Genomic DNA, 23,258 nt, shown 5'->3' with positions numbered 1-23,258 from the left:
AAGAACGACTATTTTTTGAGAAGCAGACATAGATTTTCCTTTCTCTTTTATAATACTTATCACATCCTTCAAAATATCTTCATCTAGATTTAAGCGAGTTGCCCATTTTCGCAAAGTAGATAGTCCAGGAAGTGGGTATTTATTTTTCCTTAAATATCTATATGCTTTTGGACTGACACTCCGTAACGATATTGCCGAGGAAATGTCTTCTATATTCCATTTAACTCGCTTTTTATTTGGGTTCATAATTTTTTCTATTTGCTTTGATGTAAAAACATTTTTAAGAACTTCGTTAACTTTCTTTTTAATAATAATATTTGTTCGCTTTTCAAGACGCTTTAATTTTATTTTAAGTGCATTAATTTCCTTATTCTTTTTTGCCAATTCTTCTTGACACCTGAAATAAGATTAAAATATCTTTAATAAAATTTATTTTATTTTATGTATTTTTTCCGAATAGTGGCACATTTAATAATCTTAAATATGTAGATTCTTATATTCATACCTGACAGTTTCATGATGATCTTGTACAATTGATTGACTTTCACTACATCCAGCCATGTTAAGTGAACGTTCTACATTACTTAAAGTAATTTTATTACTATCAGAAACACTGACAAACAAATTTTCGCAATCCTTTGTTACTTCATTTTTATCTGAAACACTATTATAACAAATAAAAAAATACTGTCACTTTAAAGTAGGAGGAAAAAATTATAAATATTCTATGTATGTAGTTACGTATGTACCTGACATTTTCATTGATTATGTTATTGACTGATGTGGAAATATTCATGCTTTTGCAATTTTGGTCATTTGAAACCTCAATGCATACATTTTCTGTATTTATATCTTCAGCGTTGTCTCTGCTTATATTTGAATTAACTATTGTTTTAGCTATTGTTTCTGCATTTTTTCTATACACGTTTATTTCTCTCAAGACACCTTTTGCTTCCTCAAAAATCAAATTTTCTGTCGGTACTGCATTTGGTAAAAGTGTACGTATTCCCTTTGAATAATTATCACCTAAGCATTTTAAATGTTCTGGGATTTCCTTATAAGAATTTGGTGCGAAATGTATGGAACATACTCGAGCTGTAATAATTAAAATGTTTACATAGGTAATAAATTATTTTAATATTTTTCACGTTCTAGTTAAAAAGTACTTACCACTTTTAAGGTTAACACTTTTACCACATGCTTTTGTCCACTTTGCTGCAGTGTCTTCGTCTTTCGGGAAAGAAAAGAAACGTATTTTCTTTTCTTTCACATTCTCGTACCTATTTTTACATCCCTTAACACTGCACACAGGCATATTTACATCTTTTGTAATACGGTCTGTAGTTACGATTCCGTTCTGTTTATGGACTGTCAAAATCCAATATGTCGGCGACTTGTTCCACCGCCATGTCTGCGCAGAACAGATCGACTTTTGGTCTGCCTAAAAAGCATACCTCTTTTCTTTATACCATGGGTTTACCGCCTACGCGCCGTTGTCGTGAATCCCTCGCCGGGATTATCGCTTTCCGTTTCTACGGGTCAGACATATACCGCCCGCTGCCACCCCGTAAGTATAGTAAAGGGCGTCCGTTTCTTCCCGACTCGACAATCTTGGTATGTGATTTGCGTGTAATAAAGTACCGACGATCGACGACGTGGCACCGGCCACGCGTCACGATTCTTGTGCGTGTTGCGCGATTGAACCTCGCGGATCGACTCAACAGTCACTCGTAGTATTAGTTTTTGCGTTCTCGGTAAACTTAGTCTTTGCGTCTCGTTAAAATCCGTCTTGGCGTATTGGTAAGATCAGGCGGGGCGGGCTCTCGACCCGCAGATTCATTCAGGGGCGCACCAGCACTCCGATGCGTTAATTACCGCGCCCAGTACCTAAAGTGTGAGGCGTCGGAATCGCGGGTCGGGGGTGTTCAGGAATTACGCGTTCTCGTCGGGTGTTATCGCGGGCGGACAACTTTGAGAGTTCTTGTACGTCGCGATGGTCGCCCTTGAGTAGATTAGGGAGAGTATCCCGCGCTCCGGGGTGTAGCGTACGAGAGTATCACGCGCTCGCGGCGTGAACCGCCTACCGAGGATCAGCGTTCCGCAGATTTTGCGGATAATCTCATTGCGTGTATCATATTTGGCGGATAACCTTATTGCGTTTATTCCGTTCTTGCGTGTATAATCTGTTGCGTACATTCTATAATTGCGAGTATTACTCCGGCATTATTCTTTTGCGTATATTTTCTTGCGAGTATAGTCTTTGCGTAGACTCGGTTCTTGCGTGCGGTATGGGCTGAGGAGAATCGTTCCTCGCGCGTCTTGTATTCCGCGTCCTTTCGATTGCGCGTGCCGTATTTTTCGGGCAATCGTTCATTGCGGGTATAAAATAGAGTCATTATATCTGATCGGTGTGACGTGGTAGAGGTGACTCCGTGATGTATTCAATGATTTGAGCATGTTTTGCCATAAGAAAGAAACTAATGGAACACCTAACGTCACACTTATTTTTCTTTGATTTGGAAGGCCAAATATTGCGGGTAATCGTTCCGGACGGACTTTCGGCGGATAATATTTATTCCAGTTCCATTGTGCGGATCCTCGTTAGCGTCTCACGTGATCGGCGTGTGTACGGCAGACCGCGGCAACCCGAAGGAGCCATTGTACGCAGGATTCACGCGTTCGGTACGTGACTCCCGCGGTGTAAATATTATCACGCGTCCCGCGACTTTTACCCTAACCCGTATTTACGTGATGAAGCATGGTAAACGGCCCTGAAGATTGTACGATATATGTGAAGATTCTATATTATATAGTACATTAAGTATGGATGAATTTGTTCTGTGTATCGATGTCGCCTAACCACAGCCAACCTCCCCTAGACCCGGCCGCCAGCCGAACTACGACCCTCTACCGCAGGACGAGCAGCCGTCGCGATCGGCAGAAGCAACGTTAGAGTATATGGAGTAACGTAGAGTGTTGAGAGCCTTTAGAGTTTTGGGAGCAACTTTAGATTATTTGGAGCAGCGTAGAGTAAATTAAGCGGGAAAGGTGGTGTAGCCTTCTCTACACCTGGCGCCCAAGAATTTCGTGTGTATCTCAATTTTGAGGGTGCTCCGCCACCCGGTCTATTTGTGGAACGCCCGGTAGTCGTGCCTAACAACCTCACGACCGGATAGAAAAAATAGCGTCGCAAGGTTTTTAGTAAATCAATGGCTTATAGTTTGAGATTCTATAAAAAATTTTTACTTGAATTAGAGAAATGCGATAGTACTGCAAACTTTTGTGAGTGGATTAACAACTTATTTGATGCATTAAATCGAAATAAACTTTCTGAAGGTTTGACTATTGAAAACGCGGACTACAAAGTACATTAAAATTTTTATAATTAGTCAATAATTATATTTTTATAAGGACTTCCGTTTCCGATGCTAGCGAGAGAGTGCTAGTGACAGGTGTGTGTGTGAGCGAGGTTAAAATTGCATAGAAAGGTAGGTTGGAGGAGGTTGGAGAAGGCGAGAGCGATCGAGCGGGAGAGAGTGGAGGTGTGAGAGTGAGGAGGTGAAAGAGTGGAAAAGGGGAGGAATAGGTAAAAAGAGATAAAGGAAAGGAAAGTGGCAAGGGAAAGGTGACGGGTACGGCACGGAAGAAAGTTAGGTAGAGTGGCAATAGGAGAGAGTCGGGATGATACGGTGGCGCGCGAGCGGACATAAATTTGTAACGATGCACCCCTTTTCAAACGCATCGTCTCCCGGCTAACACCCGCCGGACGCCGCCCGACCATCCATCGGGCAATGATAGAGCGCGGTGCGCCCACCTTTTTAATTCGCTCAAAATTATCGTGTGCGCGAGCGATTGCGGCTCGCGGCACCGATATCCCCCCGGGGTCCCGACGAACGCCGACGGGAGCCGATTCTCGCCGAGTGCAAGCGCGCGTAATTCCGCACCGCTCCGACCGCCGCGCGGCTCGCACGAGGATCGGCCTCCCCCTCCACCGAAGCTATCGCTTCGGGGGGGGGGGTGTAAAAATCGGTGTCGCGGCGAAAAGAGACGGCCAAGCGGGGTCGAGAACACTCGGCCTCGCGACAAGCACTCTTGTCACCGGAGCTCCGGACTCTTGAACCGACCGACCGGCCAGCTTGCACCTGACCGACCGCTCCTTCCTTGCCACCGCGACGCGCATCTCGTCACCGTGAATATCGCGCTGCAGACATTCACACCCCTCGTTGTAGATATCGCGTTCCACATTCGCTGTAACACCGCGCCGTGTTTCCGTGCACATTCTTATGTAAATACCGCGTTCCGTCTTCATTGTAATGCCGCGCCGTGTGCACTTGCACCTTTTCCTGTAAATACCGCGTTCGGCCCCGATGTAATACCGCCCCGTTGTCAGACCGCGCCGTGCGCATTGCACATCGTTGGAGATACCACGTCGTGCGCTCGTATCCGGCCGCGAGATTTGTTGCGCCCGCGTAAGCAAGCGCGATAGCGTGTTCCGTTTAAACCAGCGTATCATTGTATGAACCAAGATAATCCCGTGTTCCCGCGTAAACCGATGTAATACCGCGTGGCACCCGGCAAGTACTCTTTTCTGACTAATATAGAATAAACAGTTGTGTGTGAATTGAAATATCTGATTATTGTCTCTGGGCCTTCCCCATCGAACCCCGATCCGGCGAGCTAGTCCGCGTTCCATTTCATAAAAACGGCAGGTCATTATAAATTAGTATTGATATAGAAGAGAAAAGAACGGTAAACACATTGAAACATAGAATAGCTATTATTTACCAACAGGGAAGGAACAGGTAAAAGTAGTAAGAAAAAGAAGAAAGCATAGGCATAGAGAGAGTTAGCAAGCGTAAAAATTGTAAAGGTGGCGGATGGAGATAGAGAAGGAAAGAGTAACAGAGTGTAAGCAGCAAGGCGATAAGGGGAAGAAGAAAGAAAGCGAGAGTAGAAAGAAAGCAACAGGCAGGCCAACGAAGGCGGAGGAGCTATCCAAAATAAGAGGGAAAACAGATAGCCTAGGATCAATCAAAGACTTTATTCAAAAAAGGAAAAGAGGAGAAATAGAGGAAGAAACAGCTAGAGCAGAAAAAAAAATATTGGAAAAATTTAACGCAGCAAAAGGTTAACAGATCACTGCCAACCAAGATTAAAAAAGGAGAAGAAGGAAAAGAGAACATAGCAGCAGAGGAGATGTTAAAAGAAATTTTAAGGAAAATGGAGGAACAGGAGAAGAAAAGAAAAAAAGATAAGGAGGAAATAAAAAATGAAATAAAAGGGTTGAAGGAAGAATACAAGAGGAGAGAGGAAATATGGGAGCAACAAAGAAAGTCGTTGGAGGAAAGAGTAAAAAGCCTGGAGGCGAAAGTGGAGAAGGTAGGCCTGAGTGGGACAGAGGGAAATGAAGGAAGAGATTTAATAGGGAAAATGAAGGAGATAGAAAAAAATATGGAAATGGCAGAGGGAAGAAGGAGGAGAAACAATATAATTGTGAAAGGAGCGACGATAGGAAACGAGATGTTGAAATGTAGGAACTGGGAAGCCAAAAGGGAAATAATAACAAAAAGGAAAGAGTTAGGAAGGAAATATGAAACCTTCTTGGATGACGATCTCACTAAAGTAGAAAGACAGATACAGAAAGAAATAAGAAGGATAGCAAAAGAAGAAAGAGAGGCAGGAAAGAGAACCACAATTGGCTACCGGAAGATGTGGGTGGATAACAAAGAGTTGAAATGGAACGAAAGCAAAGGAAAGTTAGAGGAAAAGAGTGATTTTCGGAAGCTATAAGGAAAGGAAAGAGGATAAGGAAGGAGAAGGCCTAAGGAACAGGAGAAAGAGAGAGGAGATGCGGAACGCGAGGCAGGAAGGGAGCAAGCAAATTGAGGAAAGGGTGAACACAATGACAGTAGGCTTCTGGAATATAGCTGGATTAATGAGGAAAAACGAAGAATTCTGGAAAGAGATAGAAAACTGGGATATAATAGCTATGTTAGAAACATGGGTAGAGCAAAAAGAATGGTGTAAAGTTAAAAAAAGGTTATCGGATAAATATGTGTGGAAATGTCAGTCAGCGACGAAAGAAAGAAAGAAGGGAAGAGCAAGAGGAGGAATAATAACAGGCGTTAGGAAAGAATTAGTCGCAGATGGAATAGAGGAGAGAGAGGAGGAAGGAATTGTGGAAAGAAAACCAAAAACAAAGGAAGGTACGTGGAGAATTATAGCGGTATATGTGAACAATGATATTGAAAAGAAGATAAAGCATATAAAGGAATATACAAATGATGGTGGTTTAGGGAAGCAAATAATAATAGGAGGCGACTTTAACGCAAGAACTGGAGAAGAAGGAGGATTAACAGAGATAATAGGAAAAAAAAGAAAATCGAAAGATAAAAAAATTAATTCAGAAGGAAGGAAGCTATTGGAGTTTGTAGAGGAAGAAGGATTAGGAATAATGAACGGAACAAAGGGAGACAAGGACGGAGAGTTCACTTTTATAGGAGGGAGAGGCGAATCAGTAATAGATTATATAATTGGAAACCAGGAAATTTGGGAGAAAACTGAGGAAATAAAGATTGAAGATGCTATTGATTCTGATCATCAGCCCATAATATTAAAGGTAAAAGGAACTAGTGAGAAAAGAAAAGGGGAGAAAAAAGTCAAGAGAATAATATATTGGTCAAAAGAAGGAACAGAAAGTTACAAGAAAAGAATGAAAGAGGCAAGAATAGAGGGTGGGAACATAGAAGAAATATTGGAGGGAATAAAGGACGCAGTAAAACAGGCAGCTGTTTGGAAAAAAATAAGAGAAGACCAGAGATCAAAGAAAAAAAAACGGATGGTGGGATAGTGAATGTGTAAGACTAAGAAGAGAAGCACGAGAGAAACTAGTTAAATGGAGGAAGGGAGAAGTAGATAAAAAGAGGTACACTCTAAAGAAAAAAGAATATGAGGAGAAAATAAAAGAGAAGAAAGAGATCGAAAAGGAGAGATTAATGAAAGAGGCGAGAGAAGCAACTAACGAGAAGGAAGTATGGAGATTTATAAACAGAGAAAGGAAAGGTATAAAAGAAGTTTGCGAAGAAATAACGGAGGAGCAATGGAATAAACATTTCATGGCGCTATTAAAAGGAGTAACTGTGAAACCGCGTGAAAAAGACAAGAAAAAAAAGCAGCAGGTACGGATAAATTGCCAAATGAGGTATGGATATATGGATTGATTGATTGATTAATCGTCATTTATTATACGCTCTGGGACAGGTCCCCTAAAGCGCTAAGACATTGTTACACAATATGCAAAATTCAGAAAGCGCAAAACATACAACGATGAAACACAAAAAAAAAGAAAGTGTATATATATATATATATATATATATAAAGAATGAGCATATAAAAAAAACAACAAGGTAACTACAAGTATTACATATGCTCAATTGTGAGTCTGCAGCGATTGCCGGAGCAAATACTCGTAAAATTTATGCTTAAATTCGCTAATGGAAGAAGAATTGCGGATGTCGGGAGGAATGTCATTCCACAGTTCAGCAGCCAGGGAGCAAAAGGAGCGCTTGAAGAACTCCGTGCGGCACAGCGGGAGGTTAAGAGCGCTACCCAGGGCCCTAGTATCGCGCAAGGCTATATCACGCTTAAATACGAAATTACTGTACAGGACCTGAGGTTTCTTCTTCCGCAACATGGAGAAGGTCAAGTTCCCCACGAAGTACAAACGTCGGAAACCAATTCTTAGCCAACCAAGTCTGGCTAAATAGGGAGTTATATGCTCGTCCCACTTGACCTGGTAAATGAAGCGGAAGCATTTGTTGAAGGCCCTCTGCAAGCGTAGGTCCTGCTCTCCTGTGATATTGGTTTGGACCGAGCAGCAGTAGTCAAACAGAGGAAAAATAAGAGCCATGATGAGCCTAATACGGAGAGAAATGGGCAGGAGATGTTTGCCGAGCTTTAGCTGGTAAAGCGCCGAATTCACACGAGAGATTGTCTTCGTGGTCTGCTCGGTCCAAGAAAGTGTACTGGTGATGGTGACACCCAAGTTTTCCACCGTATCCGAGAAAGGAATAGTAGTGCCGTCAACAATAATGTGGGGTAAGGCACTCATCTCCAGGTCACTAATATATCGCAGTGTTACCATGATCATCGCTTTAGTTTTCCTGGGGTTAATCGTGAGCATGTTGTCCGTTGCCCAACCTAGAACCCTACAAATATCCTCGTTGATGAGAGAGATAGCCTCACAAAGCAATCTAGGTTTTGTGTGGAGATAGATCATGAGATCATCAGCATAGAAATTATATTTGCAGTGCTTCAGTACAATCCCAAAGGTCCTCATGTAGAGTACGAAGAGTATCCTGTCCCAGTACAGAACCCTGGGGCACCCCCCCACGAACCGATCTGTCAGATGATAGCCTACCGGTGACGGGATCGCGCACGGCCTGCTCCCGATTCGTTAGGTATGAGCAGAGCCATCGCAAGGCAGAGCAAGAGAAACCCAGATCTCTAAGCTTGATGATCAAGAGTCGATGGCAAACATTATCAAATGCTTTTGTGAAGTCAAAGAATACTGCGACAGTGATCATTCTCTTGTCCGCGGCCATCCTAACGTCATCCAGGACTCTGATCAGAGCTGTCTGCGTGGAGAAATTCCTCCTGTAAGCCGACTGAAAGGGATCCAAGATGTCACAATCCTCGAGGTAACTCACGATTTGATCCGCCGCGATGCGCTCCAAGACTTTGGACATTGCGCATAGTATTGAGATGGGCCTATAGTCGTTAAGTTCTGCAGGGCGCTTCACCTTAAGAATCGGACAAATATTGGCGCACTTCCAGACCTCCGGAAAAACGCCGTAAGTCAGACAGAAATTAAAAATATGAGTCAGTGCCGGTAGAATGCAAGGAAGCGCCCTCACAACCAAACTACGGGGAAGTCCATCCCTGTCCACCGCCTCCGATCGGCCCATACGGAAAGCCTTACTAATGTCCCTCGGTACAATGTGTTTCCAATAAAATTTAGAGTCTTTGTATACCTCTTCGCCTAAGTGGAAAGTCCCACTGGTACCGGGATCAGAAATCCTGTCGCCCGTAAAATGGTCGTTCAACTCGTCGACATCAAAAACGGGTTTGTCAGCCACAGCTTTAGTTCTCAAAAAGCCGAAATGTCTGAGTTTCTTCCAAATAAGATTAGGCTCGTTAATGTAGTGGAACTCCCTATAGAAATATTCGGCTTTAGCCCTCCGCACCTCGAGCTGAACTTGATTTCTCAGACGCTTGAAATGATCATAATTGGCATCCGTTCTATTCTTCTTCCAAACTCTCCTTGATATGTCCCTGGTTTTCATTAGCGACTTAATTTCAGGCGTGAGCCAGGGCGCAGGCAAATGCTTCGGTTGGATGACTCGATAAGGAGCATGTTTGTCATAACAGGTCAGAAGAAAGTCATTCAGGATCCCAAGTTTAACGTCGATGTTGTCAGATGTGTACAGGTCCTCCCAATTCTGGGCGTCCAATTCGGCTAAAAAGTCCTCAAGGTTGAACGTGCGGAAGTCACGAACACGAATGGTGCGTCTAGGAACACGCTCGATCTTGATGTCGTAGGTGATTCCAATGAGATCATGCGCAGACAAAAAGCAAGCATCGTGCTGCTCGTGCCGAATTAGTTTGTCCGCTTCATCTATAATGCACAGATCAAGTAGAGTAGAGGCAGTACGTGTGTGGTGCGTGGCTGTAAAAGGCACGAGAAAAAGATCTGCCGCACGCACGAGCGATAAGATCTGCTCTGAATCGAAGGTAACAGAACGGAGATCCGCGTTGAAATCTCCAAATATTACAGAATGCTTGTAATTCACTGACAGGTCGGAAAATGCATTAAAAAAGTCAGATAGAAATCCACTATGAGGAGGCCTATATACGACAGCAAGCAAGACCTTGGAGTAGGAATTGATTGAGACTTCAACAATCAAGTATTCTGGTCTTCCTTGACAAATGTTCTCGGACTGACGCAGAATCGTCGCATGAAAAGTGACAGGCACATAGATAGCAACCCCCCCTCCAGCCCTGCCAACGCGATCACATCTTAAGAGACGGTAGCCGTGTAGAGAAACCAGATGGTCAGGTACGTGAGGCTTAAGCCAGGTTTCAGAGAGACATATGATGTGATACCCCGAATCATTGAAAAAGGACTGAAATTCGTCGAAATGTGCAAGCAATGATTGGCAGTTAACATGACAGAGACGCAAGTGATGCGCAGGCTTATCCATAGTTTATGCTGCTAATCCTTTCCGACATTCGTTTACGTAAAATCGGGCAGTTCTTATTATCCAGGGCGGAATGATGTCGATCCGCTTGTGGCAACCACCGCTTGCAATTTCCGCATTCAGGTGTTTTGCTTCTAGCGGTGCAGACCTTAGTCTCATGACCGCCAGCACAATGACCGCATAAAGTCGTAAAACGACAATGCTTCGCAAAATGACCGAAGGCCAGGCATTTGAAGCACTGAAGAACCCTAACGTAATCGGTGATCTCACAGGCATAGTAATTTATAAATATAAATTTGTCATTCAATAAGGAAGTGCGGATGTCCGGAGTGACCTCGATCACGCAGTTGGTAGTGCGTCGATTGTCTTTCTGAGGAAAAATTTACACGACCTTGACCTCCGGTGCATCGAAATCCCCCAAGATCAGGGTAACCAAATCCTCCAGAATCTCCTCCCTGGACATATCGCAAGGCACTCCACGCATCAGCAGCCTTGGGTTTACCTTGAAGCCGTGCACTAAGAAGGGGCACGGACAGCTCCTCGGCCAGCCGCGGGTGGTCCTACGACGGCTGTCCGCGGACGAAGCGTGGCGAGCGGGCGCGGTATCCCGAGGGAGCCTGCGGCTCAGCGCGTGGGAAGAAAACCCACGGGCCTGCGGAACGGTGGCGCGCTACCGGGTGGCCCAGCCAACCGCGATCAGTCGAGATGTGGCCTCGTCCGCCAGGGCGGACGATTTCCGGGGAGCAGCGGGACCCAGTGGCTGCACCATCACGTTGCAGAGGACAACGGTCACCGTGAGCGAGACGGTGACGGTGACGGCGGGGCCGCAAGCGGCGGCGCCGAACGAAGGGGACGAATCGGAGGAATTCCATAGTCCGTCGTCCGAGGAGGAACCCCAGGAGGACGAGAGGAAGGCCCTCCACTAGAGTGTAAGAGGCGCGAAGCGCTCCGAGGACGGAAAACTAGAGTATAATAAAGTTTTGTTTATGTTTGCATACTCCGTCCGGCGCGATAGTACGTAGGATAGATATAAGTTGCGCGATGACAATCGCTGGGCTGCGGCCCACTTAGCACGTAAGCTTGATTTGACGATCCACAGATAGTTTAGTTCCGTTTGGCACGAAAGTGCTCGGCTCGGCCGGTAAACATTAATTGATTTGATGCGCGTGGATCGCAAGGCAGCGCAGAATAGATAGCGCCGAGCCACACACAATCTTCGTTCCCGAAACACGCGGAGGTAACCCCGTGAGGCGACGCAAAGCCAAACGAGGTAAAATAAATACCGGTGCCACGTTAGGGCATCGCGGGAGACAGGCACAGCCGAACCGCGCCACGATCCGATCACCGGGAGGCGAAATACGGAACCGCGGTAAAGAGCGGTCCGATCGGGCGGACTTAGGAACAAGGTAACCATCGGTGCCACGTCAGGGCACTGCGAGAAATAGGCACAGCCAAACCGCGTTGCGATCCGACCACCAGGAGGCGAAGTAGCGAGACAGACGTCTTCTCCGAGGAAAAACCGGCGGTGCCGTGTCGGGGAGACCTGGTACACCCGATGGACCAGGCGCCGTCGCGATCCGAACTCCTAGACGAGAGTTACGGGGACGGTCCGCGAAAACGATACCCAGGCGCCGGCTACGGGAACCGAGGCCGGAATACAGACGGGAAGGGTCGCGGAAGCGGGCACCGGGGGTCGCCGCCAACGGCGGGCACCGCGAAGTGCACCTGGACATCTTCGTCGAGAAGTCGGTCCGGGTGCCCGTATAGAAACGTCAGAGGACTCGTGCGCACAGGTCGACGTCGACGAAACGCGAATATTGTAAGTAGTGGGAAGCCACTACCCGGGAGGTAATAGAGCATGTTATCATTAAGGGGACGCATGTGGAATTTTCCACCGCGAACATCTGGCGCGGCCAGAACAGACAAACACCAGATGTTACTGCGTCGTAGCCCGCATTCCGGAAAGAGAAAGCGGCCGTGGCGCGATGGAAGGGGAAAAGACCGTAAGTGGGGAGCCTGCGAACGGAATATTCCTCGAGGCAGTCTCTCGTGGGCGCTCGTAAAGGTAACATCTCTCTCGCGCGTATATCTCGGTGTGTCGTGGAAAGTTCGCGATCGTCTACCGGATTACGATAATTAGTTTACCACAGCGTCCGAAACCAACGGGAACGCCCGCGAAACGCGTTAATTGTCGCCGATACAAAAGGCGAACGGTCCGAGTGAACCGAAAAGTGAAACTTCGCACTTTGCGAGACGTGCGACCGCCATCTTGCGCGGATATTGTAACAGCGAAAACCTGTTTGTGTAAAACGAAGATTATGAATAAATGGAAACTACATATGTGAAAATAAAAGAGTTAACGATTACTTACCTGATGCTTACCTGCACGGGTGTCAGCCATCTTCTATAATCGTTGACCTGGGTCGGAGTTTATCATCGGTGCTACACCAGTGGACATCGGGGATGAGGCACCAGCGGCGAAATCTCGAAAAATTATAGTAACAATTAAGTTAATTTACCACGGTACTTATACTTACCTCGGGGGAGTGGCGGTCAGCCATCTTGTGTACGCGGGGATCCTGGTCGGCAGTCAGCAGCGAGGATTGATGGGCCGGCGACACAGATGAGGCACCCATTCCAAAAACCTGAAAATAATAACAATTAATTAAGATAATTTACCACGGTACTTATACTTACCTCGGGGGAGCAGTGGTCAGCCATCTTGTGTACGCGGGGGTCCTGACGGGCGTTCAACAGCGATGATCCATGGGCCGGCGACACGGATGAGGCACCCGTTCCGAAAACCTGAAAATAATAAATATTAATTAACTTAATTTACCACGGTGTCGGGACTTAGCCTGGTGGCAAGCCATCTCGATACTACGTATACCTAGGCTGGTGATGAGCGTCGATGATCCGAGAGGAGACGATGGAGAATGGGCACCCCGGTCGAGAATCTGAAAAGGGGATTGTTTAAACAAATTAGTTGACCATACACTCATAAATACTTACCTTCTCGGTGGATTGAGGACAAACCGAGTGGCGACCGATGACTTAGAGGGCATAAAGAGCGTTCCGTGACCCAATGTTATACCGTTCGGTTACAACCTTACCCTCCTGCTCAAGTCTGAGACCCGCGTCTTCGAGTTCGCGAGAGCCTTTCATCTTCGGCAGATCCACAGAGAGTGCCTCAATTCGCACACCGTTATTCCTAGCTGACGTGATTCTGTTGACTTTTAGGTTGTAATCGGATGGCTTGATGGTCCTTTGTAACGCGTCCCTAGTCTCCCTAGACGTTTTGTACTTTGTGGAGAAGTTCTCCCTAGGCGTGACTATCAAGTTAGTGGTGCGTGGCACTTCAATAGAGGAGCCGCGAGCCATCCGCACGCGCGATTGCTCAGAAACTACCGCCGCATAAGAGGGCACAGAGGAAGCACCGGCATTCCCCCGGTCGGTTGACGTAGCGTTAGCGCTCAAACGAGCTGTCAATTTGTCACAGGCATCAGACAAGGCATCGCTCACAATACTTTTAACTGTCTCCGCAAAGTTAAACTGCAGAGAATTGCATTCTATCATATTAAGATATGCCACCGAAAGTTCATCAAACGCTTCTCTACAAGCGCGAAAGGCAGAATCAATTTGGGTCCTCTTTTCGAGAGACTCTTTACTCGACAGAAGCTGCCTCGATACATAGTCGTGATGCCTGTTTAGTGATTGCTTCAGGGCATTAACCCTAGAGGCATTTAAAACCGTGTTTTGTAATACGTCCGCCGCTGTTGGCAAATTCGATGCCGATGATATACGAGGAAGACCTTTCGACTTGTTTATGTTTTTCCACTGCCCGCCGCCGTCGGAGTCAGCATGGGTGGGAGAAGTCAAGTCCCTTGTCCTATCCGTGCTCGACATGCCGTCCGAAGGAACCAATAGGAGGTGTCAGCGCATGCGCCCCTCACTCAGACTCCGTCAAGAGAAACCAAGAGCCAGAAAAATTCGATCGAGATCCACCGTGAAATATAGGAAAATACCTCTGAGAATCCCGTGACCAGCTCAAAAGCAGAAAGAAATGGCAAGCAAACAAGCTCTGCAATCCATGCACTAGAACAAGAAGGCCCCGGAGGGCAGTAGGCAGCAGAAAATGTTCTTAAAATGCGGAGCGATATACAACACGTCTTTGCATACTCACACGCCTAGAGAGAGAGAGATTGGAAAGAGATTGAAAGAAAAAATATAGGAGGTATGTGATACAGCGTGGAGGACAGGAGAAATAGCAGAAGACTGGAAAGAAGGTATAATAGTACCAATAGTAAAGAAAGGAGAAGAAAAAGAAGTGATTACAGAGGTGTAACATTAATGAATACAAGCTACAAAATATACGCGGCAATTTTGGCTAAAAGATTGGAGAAGGAGGCGGAAGAAAGAAGAATATTACCAGAAACACAGGCAGGATTCAGGAAAGGAAGGGGTACAATGGAAAATATATACGCACTGAACTATATAATTGGAAGAGCTGTTAGCAAATAAAGAGGGAAGCTAGTGGCAGCATTTATTGATCTGAAAGCAGCATTCGACTCCGTAAACAGAGAAAAAATTTGGGAAGTATTGAAAAAAGAAGGGATTAGTGAACAGCTGAGAACTAGGATAGAAGACCTGTACGAAGAGACAAGAAGCGTAGAAAGAATAAAGGGAGAAAAGGGATCATGCTTCTGGAATCAGGCAGGGATGTCCGCTGAGCACTATGCTCTTCATACTGCTGCTGGCGGATTTAGAGGAGACAATGAGGAAGGGGCAAGATGGAGGTGTGGTAGTAGGGAGAATGAAATTTTGGACGTTAGCATATGCAGATGATATAGTAGCTATAGCAGAGGACGAAGAGGAGATGAAGAGGATGATGAAAAGACTGGAGAAATATTTCGACAGAAAAAAGCTGAGAGTGAATGTAGGGAAAATAAAGGTAATGAGATTCAGGAAGGGAGGAGGTAAAATGAAGAAAACGAAATGGAAATGGAAGGGAAAAGAAAAAGAGGAGGTAAAGGAATTCTGCTATCTAGGCTACACATTCCAAAAGAACGGAGGGCAGGAGGCGCATATAAACGAAAGAGTAAGAAAAGCTACCATAGCAATGAGACAGGTTTGGGGAATAGGAAAAAAATTATTTGGAGGAGACTGGATAAAAAGGATTAAGCTATACGATTCACTGGTAGCAAGCATAGCTTTATACGGAGCAGAAGTGTGGGGATGGAAAGAGAGAGAGAAAATAGAAAGAATGCACAAAAGGTATATAAGGTGGACATTGAACCTAGACTGGAGTACACCCGGATACATGCTAAGGGAGGAAACCAAGAGAGACAGAATGAGAGTAAGTGCTGGTAAAAGGGCGATGAAATACCAGGAAAAACTGGAAAGGGGAGAGGGAAATGAGATTGCAAGAGAATGCTGGAAAGAAATAAAAGGGAATGTCAGGAAGGAAAAGGCAAAATGGGAAGAAAAGAAAAGGAGCTTCTATGAAAAAAGAGGATATGCAACTGAGGAGATAGAAAGGAAAAGAGGAGAAGGTTGGAGCAGTATAGAGGAGTTAACAAGAAGAGACAAAGACATTCAGAGTCAGGAGAGAGATGAAAGGGTAAGAGAGTCTAGATATAACAGGTGGTACAGGGAGATAGCAGAAATCAGAAGGCCAGAATACCTAGAGAAAAAAGGGAAAGAGAAGTCCATGATCAGGATAGCGAGATTTAGGCTAGGTAATGAGATGAGAGGTGGAAGATATTGGGAACCAATAGAGAAAAGAAGCTGTAGAATATGTGGTACAGAACCGGAGACATGGGATCATGTGTTAGAGTGGTGCACAAGAGGAGAAAAGGAGGAGAAGCTAGAGGGAATTGGCGAGAAAATCAAAAGGATACTGAATAGTAAAGGAGAGGGAGAGAAATGGATGGCAGAGCTGGAGAGAAGAAGAAGGCAGGCTAATACAGCGGTAAGTTAGTCAGAAAGATTAGAGAAGGAGAAAGGAAGGGAGCAGATTGAGGGTGAAAATGGACGAAGACAAATCGGTGGAAACGAGGGTAAGAGAAAGAGAGGAGAAAGAAAGGAGAAAAGAGAGAAAAGGAGAGGAAAGCGGGAGACCAAAGAGGACCGCGGAGGACGAAATAGCGAAAAGGATGGAAGAGAATCTTCTAATGGGTACGGACGAGGACGAAGCAGATAGGAAGAAAAAAGAATAGGAGGAATCTAGGATGGAAAGGAGAGATGAAGGGAGATAATGGGAGAAGCGTTAAGGGAGAGGGAGGGGAGAAGGAGAAGGAGGTAAGTTTGTAAGACTGTAAGAATAATCTCTATTTTATATTTAGAATAAAAGGTAAAGTAGGAAAGAAGGAAGACGTCAGGTACTGGAAGGAGGGAGCCGGATAAAAGAGAAGAGCTGCGTCAGGATGGAGGGAGTCAGAGGAGTAGGGGAGACCGGGGCTAAAACGTCTACGGGGTAAATACGTCTAATCAAATATCTCGGAACCTGTATATTGTGCGAACTCGCTATTAACATTGTAAACGCTGCTTATAGTACCCATGTGACCAACGGAGTTTCGGCAGGTTACCTGCCGTGTTATGATTTTTACGAGGGCAAACGTGTTTTCGGAAGGTGAAAGTTACATTTTCTGCGCGTGGAAATTTTGTAATATCTGCAATAATATTTGCTCTCCAAATCTCGAGGTACGTGATTATAAAGAGTAATGCATGCTGAACACGAATCCAGTGTAGTTTTTTCATTATCGTTGATGTCTAATATTTCGTGGGCGATCAAACCTGAAACTTGTGTTTGGGGCTAATCAGTCAGTAAGCAGTCCGGGTGCATTTCCAAGACATTTTCGGGCTCACTGCATATGGAATATGGATGAGACGGGAATTACAACCGTTCAGACACCGAATAGAGTCATCGGACGTCGAGAAGTGAAACAAGTCGGGCGAGTGACTTCTGCGGAAAGAGGAACCCTCGTAACTATTTTTTAATAATGTTTCGCATAAAAATTTTAAATAAATTTTTATATTTTTTTCTTAAAAAACAATTATTAAAATGTATCCTATTATTTTTTAGGATTAGATGTACGTATGTATCGAAAATGCAGTGCAGACTGTTATACCCCGGCATTTTTGAGATTTCAATTTTTCCACCGTTGTCGTTTTTGCTCTATACCGGTTAAACAAAGCAACATATACAAAAATTTCCTATATAAATTTTGTAGCTAAAGGTTCACTCTTTACAGTAATATACCACATTTAACTACAATTATTTATTTTGTTGTTAAAAATCGGCACCGAAAAAAAACGGACTGTTTAGCCCCAGTCTCCCCTACTGATTAGGGAAAGCTAAAGGAGATGGCCAGAGGGGTGAAGGATGGAAGAGGGAGAGAAGGGAAATAAGTTATGTGGTCGTTCAATGAACAGGTCGGGGAAATAAGATAAATTGTAAAGGTTTTTGGGAACGTTTTTACTGAAAAAACGCCTTTCCAGCCCCGGAAGGGGAGCGAAATAAAGATGATTAATTGATTGATTGATATTTTTATAATTTATATTAGTTATTTATGCATTTACTAAAAGCTGGTATTATAGTAAAAATTTAATTTCTTAGATTTTAGAGGAATCTCTTGAAAAATTAAATGCTTGGGAGCAACATATACAGGATGGTACTATCATAGAGAAAAATTTTTTGACGAGACAAACTGCTGAAGGTCTTCACGTGACGATAAAATCAACATTGGATTTAGTTAAATATTTAACTACGATTGCTGCTTTCCCCTCTGTTTTAAAAGGCCGTTTGAATCAGGATTCATTTGAGGTTTGATAACGAAAGATTGAATGTGTTTGTATATGGGGTATTCCATGCCAAATCAACCGAGGATTTTCTTCGATCATTTTTTATTTGGCCGAAATTTTTGTGTTTTCATACTAAATGAAAGTAGCTTCCATGATTTTTTTTTAGATTTTTATCTCTACCCATACTTAAGTTATGGATTTAAAAAAAAATGCAGTTTAAAATTTCAAATGCCTGTAACTTTAAGAAGAAAAAAGATATTGTAAAAAATGATGTAATCTTTTTTTTTGTTTTTTACTGTACTTTTCGAAGAAAATATCGAAAAAATTTTTAATGGACAATATGACTGTCTTTTTTTTAGGATTTAAGTAAAAAATGTTTTTTTTTTTCAATTCAACCGTTTTGTTTTTTTTTTTTTAAATTCCACAAATTCTAGACTTAGTTTCAAAATTTTTAAGTCATTGATAAAGATGGGATTTCAATAACTTCGATTTCTTAAGGGATTTTTTCTTTATTTTTTCGAAAATAATTTTTTTTAAATAAGATAGACTCTACCGATGGCTATCAAAAAATTTGATAAATTTATAAACAGCAATCCTAAAATTTCGATCTATAGATAAAGAGAAAATTCAAATATTTTCTATTTTTTAATTGCATTTTTACTTATTTTTATTATTGAATTACTTTAGATCTGTAGCCTCGGGGCGAGCGTGCGTGGTTCGCGGGACGCGGGGGACGGCGGGACCGCTCGGCGGACCCAGTGTTCTCGGGGGCTGCGGGTGGCCGCTCTGTCTTAAGGGCGCGCACGAGGATCACCCGCTCAGGGGTGTAGCCGGGCGCGCCCGACTAAGAGGAACCCCCCAAGCCAAGGTGTGAGCGACCGTGCTGATGGCTGCGTGGCGCAGAGGGGGGCTGCGTCACGAACGGTGCCTCCCGGATACCGGGCGTCCTCCAGGAGTATTTAGCCAAGCCCCGGGCATTCGCGGTTCTGCCCGGGTGAGATCGCGCGACCGCAATACTCGTAGGATAAAAAAAATGGAAAATCAAAATCAAAACAAAAACACGCAAAAAAACACAGAGTATGAGGAGGTCCTCCAGGGCGTAGCCACCTTAGGTGACGTACGACCAGAGGAAGCTAGACCGGGCAGCTTGGGGAAGGAGCCGGATAAGGTCCAACCACAAGCTGGTAACAGCCGGAATAAGAAATTTAGTAGAGCGGCCCTCCGTCGCTACAAAAAAACAGAAGCAGTTAGAGGGGAGGAGCGGCGCTGAAAAGCCTGCTCCAGAACCGAACTCTGCTTCTGCAGCAATGCAGGAGACGGGGGAGCGAGCATCCGCTGTGTCGTGCAAGCGGCTCAGATCGGAACAGAGCACACCCAGTCCTTCCAGCACTGCACAGCTGGGCAAGGGGCCTAAGATCGCTGTAGATCAGAGGACTTTTGCCCAGACAACATCCGGCCTAGTTAGGGTGGCCATGGTTCCCATGGAGTATCCTGAACGTAGGCTGGACGACAAAGAGGCTGCTCTCTTGGAGGAAAAGGGGAGAAGAAGTATCCTTAGCATTGCGATGGGTACTAAAGCTCCCACCTTCAAGGGCACCTCAGATAGGGACGGTGCAGTTATCTTTAACTGCACCGATATAGAAACCGAAGGGTGGCTTCGAAGCCTAACTTCGGCAATAGATTTAAACGGAGTTCGGCTGCGTGCGCTGCGACTCGATGAACTGCCTAGGCGACATCGAGTTGTAGTGCATGTAGAGGACCCCAAGATGCCTGTCAAGGAAGCGATAGAGCTACTTGACAGGCAGAACAAAGGACTCCAAGCTGCGAATTGGGTGGTCGCGAGGGGCAGCGAGAGTAGGGATGCTGCGAGCACCCACTTCGCTGCTCTTATTGGGGAGGGAGCGTTGAGGGCTCTTAAAGCGCTCAACTTTAAACCCTTCTGCGGACTCGGCCAGGCGACGGTTAAGTTGCCTGGAGGTGACCGCGGAGGGGCGTCAAGTAAGAAGAAAGATGAGACGGGTACTGTCTAAAAATGGCAGACTCGAGTATCCCCTTCATTCAAATTAACTTGCATCACACCAAAAGCGCCTCGGCGGTACTAGCCAGGTGCGCAGCTGAGATGCACACAAAGCACTTATTTTTTATCTAGGAACCGTGGCTCATTAAGGGACACATTAGGGGTCTGGGTACTTGTGGTAAGTTATTTAAAGCCGACAATGTGCAGAACGACCGAGAGTCTGCATTGTGACAAAAGGACTAGACGCTTGTCTATTACCACAATTCAGTGACGGCAAACTATTCGCTGTAAAACTGAAACTTAAAATGGCCGACGGGGGATCAAGGATCTGATAATGGGGTCTGTTTATATGCCCTATGACTCGGAAGAACTGCCCCCCCAGAGGAACATGGTAGAGTTAGTGGCTTATGCGAAAGAAAGGGGGCTAGAACTACTCTTGTGGTGCGATGCCAACTCACACCATCTGGTGTGGGAAACCACCGACATAAACTCAAGAGGAGAAAGCCTACTCAACTTCGTTATAAACACTAACTTACAAATCTTAAATAGGGGAACGGAACCTACCTTCCTAGACTCTAGAAGACAGGAAGTGATAGATATCTCACTATGCACAAGGGGTGTGATGGATCTGGTGGTGGGATGGAGGGTCTCAAATGAACCTTCAGGGTCCGACCACAGGCAGATCCGTTTTGACCTTGTGCGAGTACAAAAAGACGAAAAATGGAAGAGAAACCCCAGAAAAACAAACTGGAAGTTGCATCAAACTTTATGAGTGATGCCATCAGGGAATCCTTTGAAATAAATTGTTCATTGGAATCGAGGAATGCTTCGGCCGGAGTCTCGTGGTGGAACAGGGAGCTATCGGGACTCAGGGCTGAGGTAAGAAGGCTCTTCAATAGGGCTAAAAACATAAACACGCCGGGAGCCTGGGAAAAGTACAGGAATTCTTAGCAGAATTACAAAAAAACGATAGTTAACGCGAAAAAGATGGGGTAGAGGAACTTTTGCGCAAGAATTGCGAGTGCTCCAAAAGCATCCAGACTGTGTAAAATCCTCTGCAAAAAGAACAACTCACAGTGGAGCTGTCTTAACCTTTAGAGGCCGGGAAAAGGACTTGAAGAGTTTTTTTTTTACTATTTTTCCCTTATTCAACACACAAATTTTGCCTAAAAACATCAAATAGCTTGTGTTTTTTGGGTGGTCGATATTTCGACCACCCCCGGCCTCTAAAGGTTAAGCTCCCTAGTAGGGAATTTACCGAAACAACTGAGGAGACTCTGAACCATCTTATGGAGGTCCACTTCCCGGGATTTCAGAAGTCTTCCTCAGCCATGGAAAACCAACAACAGCATAGGGCTACTTACAAGCCCAGAGCATGGGCGTTGGCAGCAAAAGTGGTTTACCCACAAGCAGTGGAGTGGGCAGTTCGCTCCTTAGAGCCTTATAAGGCACCGGGACCGGACGGCATACACTCAATACTTCTTCAGGAGGGACTGGGAGTAATGATAGGCCCATTGACCAAAATCTGTAGAGCAAGCATTGCCCTAAGGCATGTCTCCCAGACATGGAAAGCCACCAAGGTGGTTTTTATACCCAAGCCCGGCGGAAATGGACACATCAGGGCTAAGGACTACAGACCTATTGGCTTAACATCTTTCCTGTTAAAGACCTTGGAAAGATTGATTGATAGGTTTCTCAAGAACGGACCATTAATGGATCACCCTCTAGCCAATGTTCAGTATGCCTACAGGGAGGGCAGGTCCACGGAGACCGCCCTACACCACCTGACGGGCAAAATAGAGACACAACTAGAAGCGAAAGGATACGTTATTGGAACCTTCTTGGACATCGAAGGGGCTTTTGATAGCACCTCGACCATAGCTATCAAAGAAGCATTGATCAGACACGGAGTTCCGGAACCGCTAGTGGATTGGGTGGAGGATATGCTGGCGGGGAGAAACCTAACGGTCATGCACAACGACACTAGCGTTAGTGACAAACCAGGCAAAGGATGCCCGCAGGGAGGGGTTCTATCCCCCCTGCTGTGGTGCATTGTCGTCAACGACCTCTTAATGGAACTACAGAGGAAGGGCTTCCTGACCTATGGCTATGCGGATGATATAGCTATAGTCATCACAGGATCCTTTCTAAACATCTTAAGGGGTCAAATGAGCGATGCCTTAAAAATCGTCCAAAAGTGGTGCGAGGCCAAAGGTCTGATGGTTAACTCATCAAAGACCAGTATAATGATCTTCACCAGGAAATATAAACCAGAACCTATCGAGCCTTTTAAACTCTGGGGAAAGGCAATCCCGTTCACAACATCAGTCAAGTATTTGGGCCTGTTTATAGATACCAAACTCAGCTGGAAGGTACACCTCGCAGAAAGCAGGAAGAAATTCTACTCGTGCATGTGGATGTGTAGAAGAGCCATCAGCAAGACTTGGGGCATTAGAGCTAGTATAGTCTTATGGATATACAGGGCGGTTGCCGAGATTGCTCTATGCGTCTGTGATCTGGTGGCCCAGAACGAGGAAAATGGAGGCAAAGAACCTTCTGCAAAGCCTTCAAGGTAGTTACCTAAGGGCTGCAGTAGGGGCTATAAAGATCACACCCACGGAGGCGCTAGAAATTGCACTCTGTGTGACTTCACTGGACCTTGCCGTGGTAAATGCAACCAGGAACAGACTGAAGTGTCAGGGAAAATGGAGGAACACAGGTCTGGGACACACAACACTCAGCCTTCTCCAGAAACACCCTTTCACTCTAATACAGGATAGAACCCTAAGGAAATACCAGTTGGTAAAACATTTCAAGATACAAATACCAACTAGAAAAGAATGGACGGACCCGAAAGGAGCCAGGGATTCCAATGTGGATCTATGGTTCGCTGATGGGTCAGGCATCAACGACCGCTTTGGAGCGGGATTTTACGGGCCGAAGGATGACGATAGGGAGAGTATTCCTGTGGGAAGCCACTCGACAGTTTTTACGGCTGAGATGCTGGCTATCCTGAAGTGCACGGAACACCTCCTAAGCAACAACATAAGGGGAAGGGAGATAAATATCTGCTCGGACAGCAGGGCAGCTATACTAGCGCTAGCAAAAGCAACTACCGAATCAGCACTGGTTTGGGATTGCATGCTGGCGCTGGAGAGACTAAGTGGATTTAATACAGT

The 23,258-nt window shown here is 45.2% G+C and overlaps 2 protein-coding genes across 2 annotated transcripts; one reads left to right on the top strand and one right to left on the bottom strand.

Moving 5' to 3' along the window:
* Positions 1 to 8,297: 8,297 nt before the first annotated feature.
* On the bottom strand, positions 8,298 to 10,418 carry LOC139778464 (uncharacterized). The gene is made up of 2 exons (XM_071716398.1): positions 10,289 to 10,418; positions 8,298 to 9,676 (listed from the first exon to the last, which is right to left on the bottom strand). The coding sequence occupies exons 1-2, from the start codon at positions 10,416 to 10,418 to the stop codon at positions 8,298 to 8,300; spliced, it is 1,509 nt and encodes a 502-aa protein (XP_071572499.1).
* Positions 10,419 to 19,369: 8,951 nt separating this feature from the next.
* On the top strand, positions 19,370 to 20,092 carry LOC139778463 (uncharacterized). The gene has a single exon (XM_071716397.1). The coding sequence runs from the start codon at positions 19,370 to 19,372 to the stop codon at positions 20,090 to 20,092; it is 723 nt and encodes a 240-aa protein (XP_071572498.1).
* Positions 20,093 to 23,258: the final 3,166 nt, after the last annotated feature.

This window comes from Temnothorax nylanderi, unplaced genomic scaffold (genome assembly GCF_030848795.1).
Source record: "Temnothorax nylanderi isolate EJ_2023f unplaced genomic scaffold, tnyl_v1.0 TNYL_tig0184_pilon, whole genome shotgun sequence".
NCBI classification, from domain to species: domain Eukaryota; kingdom Metazoa; phylum Arthropoda; class Insecta; order Hymenoptera; family Formicidae; genus Temnothorax; species Temnothorax nylanderi.
Note: the sequence above shows the minus strand (reverse complement) of the source record. Positions and strands in the feature narration are given on the sequence as shown.

Bases quoted from the DNA above. Each gene is read 5' to 3' on its own strand.
- LOC139778463 (XM_071716397.1), top strand. From the start codon at position 19,370: ATGCAGGAGACGGGGGAGCGAGCATCCGCTGTGTCGTGCAAGCGGCTC.
- LOC139778464 (XM_071716398.1), bottom strand. From the start codon at position 10,418: ATGAGACTAAGGTCTGCACCGCTAGAAGCAAAACACCTGAATGCGGAA. The intron at 9,677-10,288 runs GTCGGAAAGGAT...TGTGCATTATAG, and splicing joins CCGATTTTACGTAAACGAAT to ATGAAGCGGACAAACTAATT.